This window comes from Sinocyclocheilus anshuiensis, unplaced genomic scaffold (assembly GCF_001515605.1).
Source record: "Sinocyclocheilus anshuiensis isolate Anshui unplaced genomic scaffold, SAMN03320099.WGS_v1.1 scaffold1844, whole genome shotgun sequence".
Classification (NCBI taxonomy): Eukaryota; Metazoa; Chordata; class Actinopteri; order Cypriniformes; family Cyprinidae; genus Sinocyclocheilus; species Sinocyclocheilus anshuiensis.
In genome coordinates, this window is record NW_015555830.1 from 254,648 (window position 1) to 265,887 (window position 11,240).

Here is an 11,240-nt window from a genome sequence, read left to right on the forward strand (position 1 = left end):
AGACAGATGATAGATAGATAGATAGATAGATCGATAGATAGATAGATAGATAGACAGACAGATGATAGATAGATAGATAGATAGATAGATGATAGATAGATAGATAGATGATAGACAGATGATAGATAGATAGATAGATAGATAGATAGATAGATAGATAGATAGACAGATGATAGATAGATAGATATATAGATGATAGACAGATGATAGATAGATAGATAGATAGATAGATAGATAGATAGATAGATAGACAGAATTTCATGTTCCAGCATGTAGCTAAGTATTACTAGCATGCTTTTAGCATGTTTTAACCTATAGTTAAGGGTTAACACTTTTTGGCTAGCTTGTTGCTAGCATGTTTCTTGAAGTTGTTACCATTACCTAACATGTGTTTAAGCACGTTTTCAGCATACATGTTTTAGCTTGTTTCTAGATCTTGTTAGCAGGTTTTTGCATGTTAATGCATGTTTTTGTTTCTGTTGGTAGCATGTTTTACCATGTAATATGTGTTATTTAATATGTATTAGCATGTTGCTAACGTTATTGTACAGTGTATAGAGGGCCGCAGTGATGTCATTTTTGTCAACGCCGGCATTGCTAACCTGAAAGTTAGCATCACCGTTTCCCTCAACAAAAAGTTAATGGGATTTTCCATTGCCTTTCGGATAATTGCAGAAAATAAGCTCTGTGACCAACAAAAGTTTATGATTCTTGTTAATATATGATAATAGTGTTAATATCAGGTGTGAATGGGGTCTTTGTTAAGGGAAATCTTCTCACCTTCCCACAGGATCTGCAATGGTGGCGTCTCCAGGTGAGGGTGAACTCACAGGTGCAGATCATGCACATAGTGGCCCTCAGGTCCGGGATCCATATCGGGGCTTTGGATCCCAGCTGGGCCCCGCTGTCTGGAACATCTTGGGTTGCCTGAAATATTGCAAGTTGACAACAAAATTGGGCACGTGAAGCATTATGATGATGCAGGTCATTTCAATCAGTCAGTTTACCATCTCAGGGTTTCTGACTGAGGTGAAGGTGGTCTCTTTCTTGGTGTAATCGTCGATTGCGGTGGAAATGGCCTGAAGCCACTCATCTCGACATGCAGCAGAGCTTTGAGGATAAAACCACGAGAGTGTATCAATCAGAAACATACACATTCAGTTGTATGGATTTCATGTTACGGTGCATGAAATAAATGTCAATGATGAATAATAAGAATTTGGACCCCAAATTTATTCACCCTGATATAATTTGTATAACTTTCTTCTGTGGAATAGAAGATATTTGATTTTGATATGTCTGTTTTTTTGTCCATACAATGATGTTTTGGACACTAATGACTTTCAAGTTTCACTGTACAGGCAAAGACGATTAAATATATATAAAATTAGTTTAATTTTCCCCTGAAGACAGTCAGTCATGTAGGTTTGGAGCGATGAGGCTCAGAAAATTATGACCATTTTAATTTTGGGGTGAACTATCCCTTTAAGGACTAATTATTAAATAGGACAAAAATGAGCACCACATCCTACATACTTAATATTTTGCCATTTCATGGAAAGATTCTCACCTGGCAGACAGAATAAAAGATCGTTCAACACTCTCAATGTTTAGCTCATTTTGATACCCCTCCTGACTAGGTTTACTGACCTGAGGATAATACAGTAATAGAAAATATGACATTTTGAAATGTGTGTAAATATGCAAAAATATGTTTAAAATGGAAAAAAAAAATAGCTGTGACAACTTCAGCAATAAAAATCTCACCTCCATCTCAGCCAATGACAGTATGTTGTTCAGTTTGAAATTACCCGTTGCTACTGGCGTGGTATACAGAAGACTATCATTTAACTGTTCACAAAGAAATAAGAAATACATTTTTCTCAAGCAAGAAAAACAAAGGGATGTGTGAGGGTGGTTTTAAGTCAGAAAACGTCACTTAATTTAGGCTCAATATTAGGGAAAAACATAAAAACATATCTACAAAAACAAAACTAACAAAAGTCACCATAGAAACAACAAACAAAAAAAATAAATAAATAAATAAACAAAAGCCAAGATAAAAACAACAAACATTTACCATAAAATCAACAAACAAAACTCAACATTAAACAAACAAGTCAACATTAAATGAAAAAAAACAAACAATAAATATAAAATAAAACAACAAAACCCGACATAACATCAACAAACAACCAAACAATAAACATAAAAAAATCAACATAACCAAAATTAAAAGACATAAAACCAACAAATAAAACAAACAAACAAAACCAACAAGTCAACATAAAAATCAACAAACAACAAAAAAACAAACAAAATCAAACAAGTCAACATAAAATAAAAAAGAAACAATAAACATAAAACCAAACAACGAAAGTCAACATAAAATCAACAAACAACAAAACAAACAATAAACATAATATCAACAGTCAAAATGAACTAAAGTCAACATAAAAATCATTAAGTCAAATAAAACCAAAAACACAACAAACTCAAACAAACCCAACAAAAGTCAAATAAATAAATAAATAAAATCAAACAAAACCAACAAGTCAACATAAAATCAACAAACTAAACCAAAAATCCAACAAAACCAACCAAAGTCAACATAGTATCAAAATGATACAACATTAAAATGTTTTATTTTATTTTGCAAAAATAACCAAGGGCATGAAAAAATCTATTAACCAATAATATCATACCCTAACATGTAACATCCATGAATTATGTCTCATTACAGAAGATACATTGTGAATATTGTTTCATGTCATGTTTAATAAAACCAAATGAGCAGTGAGACGGCTGTCACTTACTAAGAATAACATTCGAGGCTGCATCCCCTTCCTGGAGAGCTTCATCAAGATCCCTTCCTTTAACAAAACCTAAGAAAACATACATGAATATATTACAAAAGTATTTCCAGTTACAAACAGTTCAACAGGAGTTAACGCTTGTGAACGTACCCGTCCTGGCTGAACGATCACGTGATGCCCAGTGAGGTGGCACTGAACCTCGTACAGCTTCTGGCAGTTATCCTGCGTGAAAACCACATTTCATATTCCTCAAGATTTTACAAAAAAAGCATAAGCTATTGTATGTGTAGATTTTTTAAAAACTAAAAAACGGATTCTGAATTACCTCGTGTCTTACGATTTCATTTGCATGATTAGCCACCTCCTTTACTATCATCAGGGCAGCTGTAAAGACATATAAAGATATTATTTATATATCACGTAATAGAAGACTGAGATTTGCTGTGTGCCTACTAACAAACGATTTCAAAACCATTTATTTTCACCTTCTGCATCTTTGTAGTCTGGCGATTCTTCATCTAGATTGTTCAAATAACCTAAAGAAAAATTATAAAGGTGTATATAAAAAATCTGAAATGTATAAATATATAAAACGAACACTTTGAATAATAAACAATTAGAAGTTGGCATTAAGCCATTTCACTAGCTGATTTTTTACCACATTTCCACTCATAAGCTCTTTTTTGTTTTGTTTTCTCAGTAAACGTATAGCTACGTGTTGCAAGTGCAGATTGTTTCCATGATACCGGTGCCTTTAGTTTCTAACAATTTCATAAAGTTGACTAATGTAAGTATGAAGAGCTAGAATAATCCTTTGTTTAAAAACACTTACGTAATCAATGCATTTGCATTATTACATACATTGCTCACATTTTTGCAGCATTAAGCCTGAACTGCTTACACAACACAAAACATGCAGGAACATGCAGCTCAGACTTCTGCTTTCTCTGTGAAGCTGATTAGGTGTTTACTGTGGTAAAACTAATGCATATAACTGACATATACAAAACAAATGCTCTTGTGTTCAGATGTTTGGATGTTACTGGTCACTGAAAGTGTGTGAAAGTATGGCCGAGCATCAATGCAGATTTCCTTATTCGATTCTGATTCACAAGCTCACAATTTTGATTCACAATCTGATTCACAAGCTCACACATGCATATGAAATAAATTCTCTCTCTGCCCTACCCTAGCAACTCTATGGCAATGTGCTCAAACCATCCAAGCCACATTTATGAAAACTTAGCAACCACCCAACACACTAGAAACTGCATTGCAATGAACAGAAACCATTTAGAACATGTTAGCTATACCCTGGCAACTACACAGTGCTAAAACACACAGATCACCTTAGCAACCACCCACAATACCCTAGCAACTGTAATGCATTAGAAACCACACAGAACGAAGGACTTAGGACGAAGCATCCACCACACATTCCATAGATCGATTCAAGTTACGTGCACAAATAAAAGCCTAACAGTGTGTGTTTGTTTTTGTTGAATTTCTGTGTCTGATATATTAATTTACCCATTAAACTGTGCAATTTAATACCAGTACGAATATCAATATGATGTAATAGAAGAATAACGTACACATATGAATTGCATATGACAAATATTTAATTTTCCTGAAATAATTTGTATTCTTCATATTACTTGTATGACTGGGTATCTAAAATGTAACTGAATAAGTTCTAATTAAAACTTAGGCCTATTTGTAAAGTAAGATCTGGAGGATCGAACATTTCGACACGCAAAGTGAACTGCGCACGTGACTGGACAGAAAGTGAAGCTTCGTTTGACATTGGTCACATGATTTCTATGTTAATAACACAAGCTTCGAATCGGGGCTTCATCTGGCACACCCATTTATTCTCGACACAAGCTCCGATGCCTCAGTTCAAATGTCACATCACTACTGGCAACCACCCACAATAACAAAAACTACTTAGAACACCTTAGCAAACACATAGCAACACCCACAATACCCTGGTAACTGTAATGTGTTAAAACATCCAAGTCAACTTTATGAAAACCTAGCAACACCCTGGCATCCACCCACAATACCCTGGTAACTGTAATGTGTTAAAAAACTACTCAGAACACCTTAGCAACCACATAACAACACCCTGGTAACCACCCACAATACCCTGGTAACTGTAATGTGTTAAAACATCCAAGCCAACTTTATGAAAACCTAGCAACACCCTGGCATCCACCCACAATACCCTGGTAACTGTAATGTGTTAAAATAAACTACTCAGAACACCTTAGCAACCACATAGCAACACCCTGGTAACCACCCACAATGCCCTGGTAACTGTAATGTGTTAAAAAAACTACTCAGAGCACACCTTAGCAACTGCATAGCAACACCCTGGCAACCACCTACTGTACTGCAATGTGCTAAAACATCCAAGCCACCTTTATTAAAAACTAGCAATCACCCAAGGCCCTAGACACTGCACTGCAATGAACAAAAACCATTTAGAACACCCTAGCAACACCCTGGCATCCACCCACAATACCCTGGCAACTATAATGTATTAAAAAAAAACTACTCAGAACACCTTAGCAACCACATAGCAACACCCTGGTAACCACCCACAATACCCTGGTAACTGTAATGTGTTAAAAAAACTACTCAGAACACCTTAGCAACCACATAGCAACACCCTGGTAACCACCCACAATACCCTGGTAACTGTAATGTGTTAAAAAAACTACTCAGAACACCTTAGCAACCACATAGCAACACCCTGGTAACCACCCACAATACCCTGGTAACTGTAATGTGTTAAAAAAACTACTCAGAACACCTTAGCAACCACATAACAACACCCTGGTAACCACCCACAATACCCTGGTAACTGTAATGTGTTAAAAAACTACTCAGAACACCTTAGCAATTGCATAGCAACACCCTGGCAACCACCTACTGTACTGCAATGTGCTAAAACATCCAAGCCACCTTTATTAAAAACTAGCAATCACCCAAGGCCCTTAAACTGCACTGCAATGAACAAAAACCATTTAGAACACCCTAGCAACACCCTGGCATCCACCCATAATACATAATACCATAATAGCAACTGCACTGCAACACTCAAAACACCTTAGCAACACGCTAGCATTGTGGCAGTATTTTATTTATTGGAAAACACTCATTTTCTTCATGAACTCCTAAGTGAATCCTCACTGGTCAGGAGAAGCTGATACTGTGGAATTCTCTGGATGGGTTTCAGCATGTAATGTTTCACTGCCAGGTTTGCACAGCATGGATGGCTCTGTATCAATGAGAGAGAAAGAGAAAGACAGATGATGGCCAGAGGGGCATTTTAGGGGAGTTTTTAAGAATGTAAAAAAAAAAAAGAAAAAACAAAACAACCCAACAGACTATTCACATTACTACAAAGATTGCCATTCACACACACTAGAGCATCTAGGTTACTACTGTCTGACATGAACTGACAAAACAGGTCGGAGTGGTTCTGTTACCTCAAACTCTTGGACGGCTTTGGCAAACGCTGGGTTTTTCCGGCACTGCTCTTCTAGAAGGGCCACATTCTTGTCGAACTCACGAATATAAGTGGAGTACATTTTAAGATACGGGCCCTTCTTCACAAATATGTCCGCTACACTGCAATGCTCATTCCTGTTTGAACAAGGGAATTTCTATAAATAGTTCACATAAAAATACTCTCTGGTATAATTTATTTGCCCTCATGTTGTTCCAAAACCCGCATGACATTCTTTCATCCTTGGAACACAAAAGAAGATATTTAGAAGAATGTGCTGGTTGCTCTTTTCGAGAAACTGATCAGTTCAATTTGTGAAAGAATCATAAAATTCGAGTCATCTGATTCATTGAAAAGACTCAAAAGAACAGTGAAGATGTCAAGATTTACAGTAAATAACGAGTTGAATTTCAGTATGTTTTCATGCAAAGCTATGATATTCCTTTAGAAATTAGGAAAATAGTGCAAGATTTATATCGAGTATTTATGTGATATTTTATTGCGCATTTGGTTCCTTCTTGAAGCTTGAAAGCTGCAGTCTCTTTCATTGTAACTGCATGGAAAGGAGCGACTAGCACATTCTTTAAAATGTCTTATTTTGTGTCAGAAGAAAGTCATACATAGAATATTAATTTGTAAATATTCACATTATTAAACTCTCGAAGTGTTAAATTTCAATGACTAGTCATATCTAGATTTCTGACACTTTTTGGAGAAAATGCTGGATAAAATTAACCCCAAATATTATATGGGTCAATGACGTGATGTTTAAATTTATACCATCTATTAAATTATTTAGAAATTCATACATATATTGACTTAAAACACCTGTTCTATAAAGACAGTTTTAATTTGTATAACCTAATTTTTTAAAGTTTTTTTAATTAAATAATTAATTTTTTATTAGTTCAGGTTGTAAAATGTAATGTAGTGCGACTTTAAACATGATATTTACTGTAGAAATTGTTTTTAAATAAACGAAAATACTTTTTACCTTGATATTTATTTTTTTTTAATTATGATTACGATGTGCACACATGTAAAATGTTTTTTTAATGTTTACACCACATCACATTTATTAAATTTAATATTTATAAAATATTTATAAGATATTTTCTTGAATATGGTATGTAATTTATCTTGAATATTTTCTTCTAATTTCTTGAATATGAGCCAACATTAGTACAAAGATTACATTTCTAAAACTCGACACATTTGTTTTAAACTGGATTTTATGTCACTCACAACTAAAGCAAATTTCTTTGTCTAGCTTAGCAATTACATAAGTATCAAACATAACTTTTTCTATAGTTCTACAGTGACATTTTCCATGTAATTGTGACAGACCTACAAATGCACTGTAGCTACTGACTTTCCAGTGTTTCAATATAAATAAGAAGGTATGCAGGATTGTTGCTTTCTCGTGGTTTGTTGATGTTTGCATTACCAGTGAGCAACCCGTTCCTCCAGCTCTCTCAACAGGTCACAGTTGAGCTCGTACAGCTGCGGCAAATAACACAAGATCTGGTTCAAGACTCGCTCGTCGATTACGGGTTTCCCCGCCTGACAGGAGGCCGCGTCACGAAAATCCTGCAGGGTAAAAGGAAGCGATATTACATTATAGAAAATAAATCCATTATTTTATATGTTAATTCAAAGACATTTTACCAACAGTCACACCAAAAGCTCTGATAATGGCCTATGTCTTTGTAACTTAACGCAATAAAAATATCATAATAGTTGAAATTGGCTCAATTAACTATAGCCTGACAGACCCAGTTCCCTTTTTTTCCTATTGTATGGCCAGAATTTTCCATATTAGTTCTCCTCACGCAAGAAATTCATATGGGTTTGGAACGACATGAAGGTGAGTAAATAAGGGTGAACTCTTCCTTTACGAAAACAACGCCTAAACTGGTTTTATTTGCTGCAAGTAAATATCCGTCAAGCTTACAGACATTTCCTTTAACTCTAAAAATGCAACACAATGAAATGCATCATTCAAAATATGGGTAAAACGTGAATAATTAATTCCTTTATATTAACACAGTACATTTTGCCCTATTTTTACACACTTTTCTTAGAGTGTATATATGCATATGTTCCTAAAGTTTTTTATTTGAATTAAATGTTTATATTTTAAAATATATTTTATAAAACGGATAGTTCCGGTCCTTGATTCTGATTGGCTGAGCCACATTCGAAGCTGTTGTAAATTGCTCTACAAACATACACCTTTGTTTACATTTGCATGTTGCTTAGCAACCACAACTGTTTCTGAGGAACTACATTGTTTGGCGGAAGAATACTGTTTTTATTTAGGCTATATCATTACACTTTATTTGCTCTGTTTTATTTTGTGAAGCCGTACTGCGTATATGGAATAATCGTTTTATAAAAGCAATAAGCCCCGTGAAGCCGTGGTTTACAGCGAATTTATAACAGCTAAGGGGGTTTCAGGCACGACGCGAAGCAACGCCTCTTAGCTGTTATAAATTCACTTTATAAAACGTAGAGTTCCGGTCCTTGATTCTGATTGGTTGAGCCGTGTTCGAAGCTGTTGTAAATTACACTACAAACATACACCTTTGTTTACGTTTGTCTGTTGCTTGGCAACCACTTTGTTGCAACCACAACTGTTTCTGAGGAACTACGTTGTTTGGTGGAAGACTAATGTTTTTATTAATATCATTACACTTTATTTGCTCTGTTTTATTTAGTGAAACCGTACTGCGTATATGGAATAACCGTTTTATAAAAGCAATAAGCCCCGTGAAGCCTTCTTGGTGCTTATTGCTTTATTCTTTCTGAGTCAGTCTTCAGTGTCACATGATCCTTCAGAAATCATTCTAATAAGCTGATTTGCTTATCATCTCATGTTAAAACACGTTTGCTGCGTATTCTTTTTATAAAAACCATGATTTTTTTTTTCACGGTTCTTTGATGAATAGTAAGTTTATTATATGAAAATTTATTCAAAGCATTTTTTTGTAAAGCTTTTACTGTCACTTTTGATCAAGTCGTTCCTGAATAAAATGATTGAATTCTTTAAAAATAAAAATCTTCTTCTTACTGATCCAAAACAGTAAAGTGCGCTCATATAAACGTATGATATGACTGTCATTATAGCAGTTGTGTAGCAGTCAGACCGATAAAACTAAACAAAAAGCTAAATGAAAAAAGCAGCTTGCTACTTTGATGCTACCAAATTGCTATTTGATTTTAAAAAATGGTGACACAAATACTGAGAAACTAATAGATTCACACTGCTACTGGCCAACACTGACTGCAAGCAAGTCTGATTACACTATGTATAAGAAGCAGATGAAGCATAAAAAAGCAGATTTAGAAAAGAGCCCATGTGACTGATTTACTCACATTTCATGAAAAAGCAGGGCTTTGCATGGGACTTTATGTAACGGCCTACCTACAATAACGTGACCGTATCTAAATTAGCTCAAAAAGTCATAGTGAACACTTACTACATGGAGGAGCTTCAGAACTTTCACAAATCTGGAAATAAATACAACGAGAACAATAAAGACAAATATTAAAAATATTAAAAAGAAGTATTTATGTGAACAAAACAGGCTTACATTTTCTCAGAAGACAAGATCTCATTAACAATGTGCGCAACCTTGGTCTTCTTCGCTTCAGTCTAGAAAAAAAATAAAATGTTACCATCAAAAATAACTATTTAGCTCTAATTAAATAAGCAGACTAAGTATCGAAAGTGTTACATTATATAGAAAATGTTTATATACTTTGTGTATACTGAGCTGCAATATTTCTATAAATATATAACATTCGTTTTTTTAGGATAAATGAAGTGTTATTTCTAATAAAGAGCTCAGAACATTTCTCAATATCATCTAAATGTGAATACAGTACCTGTTTTTCTTTATTGACGGTGTTATCCTCGTCTTCTGAGCTGCCTTCATCTTCTTCTGAATGCGTATCATCCACTTCCTGCACTTCTTCCAACACATTTCTGAAAAGAAATCAAAAGGCCTCTCAGATCTCAAAGGCATGTGAGAGGAACTCAAGGGCTGCCATGAATACATCAACAAATGTCCCTTCTTCCAGTCGTAACAGCTACAGAAGCAGAAGAGTCAATAGTAATGACTCAGCATCTGTAGTGTGAATCAGATGTAGGTCAAATGTGAAATCATGCAGCAACACTTGTTTAGAATGCTGCGGCCATTCTTCAAATTCCATGTCGAATGGGTGCGTCACATAAACCAAAAAAATATATTTTAACGTTTGTATCGACCTAAAGTTTTGTTGGTGCTTTTAGCCGGCAAGTATCTAATTACTGCAGTGTAAACAAGAAAAACCGAAGTGGAGCGTCTGTCAAATTAGCCCTGGCTAACGTCTAGTCTTAATAAAATATGTTTGTTATTGATATTGTGGATATGCGTTTGAAAATGTAATTACAAATTAGGTTATTTTAAAATCAGATGGGTTATTGGCTGATGAATTTACTAAATATATTACTAAAATATTTAGTAAATATGATGATACTTGTAAACTAACTACAAATCTCCATCTCTATGTACAGCCTGTAAACATCTATATTTTTAAAGGGGTCATATGATGCTGCAAAAAAGAACATTATTTTGTGTATTTGGTGTAATGAAATGTGTTTATGTGGTTTAAGGTTCAAAAAACACATTATTTTCCACATACTGTACATTATTGTTTCTCCTCTATGCCCCGCCTTTCTGAAACGCGTCGATTTTTACAAAGCTCATCGTCTGAAAAAGCGAGGTGTGCTCTGATTGGCCAGCTATCCAGTAATAATAATAATAATTCATTACATTTAAATAGCGCTTTTCTAGGCACTCAAAGCGCTTTACATTGTCAGGGGGTATCTCCTCATCCACCACCAGTGTGCAGCATCC

The 11,240-nt window shown here is 34.8% G+C and overlaps 1 protein-coding gene across 1 annotated transcript in view; it reads right to left on the bottom strand.

The window, feature by feature from the left end:
- LOC107675385 (FYVE, RhoGEF and PH domain-containing protein 6-like) overlaps positions 1 to 11,240 on the bottom strand; it is a 23,920-nt gene that overhangs the window by 6,821 nt on the left and 5,859 nt on the right. The window contains exons 3-16 of the mRNA XM_016469696.1: positions 10,228 to 10,327; positions 9,933 to 9,994; positions 9,819 to 9,849; positions 7,784 to 7,926; positions 6,317 to 6,473; positions 6,018 to 6,105; positions 3,302 to 3,352; positions 3,142 to 3,200; positions 2,967 to 3,038; positions 2,817 to 2,885; positions 1,768 to 1,851; positions 1,571 to 1,650; positions 1,008 to 1,110; positions 781 to 927 (exon numbers count right to left, since the gene is read on the bottom strand). Coding sequence (XP_016325182.1) covers positions 781 to 927; positions 1,008 to 1,110; positions 1,571 to 1,650; positions 1,768 to 1,851; positions 2,817 to 2,885; positions 2,967 to 3,038; positions 3,142 to 3,200; positions 3,302 to 3,352; positions 6,018 to 6,105; positions 6,317 to 6,473; positions 7,784 to 7,926; positions 9,819 to 9,849; positions 9,933 to 9,994; positions 10,228 to 10,327 — 1,246 coding nt within the window. The remainder of the gene's footprint in view (positions 1 to 780; positions 928 to 1,007; positions 1,111 to 1,570; positions 1,651 to 1,767; positions 1,852 to 2,816; positions 2,886 to 2,966; positions 3,039 to 3,141; positions 3,201 to 3,301; positions 3,353 to 6,017; positions 6,106 to 6,316; positions 6,474 to 7,783; positions 7,927 to 9,818; positions 9,850 to 9,932; positions 9,995 to 10,227; positions 10,328 to 11,240) is intronic.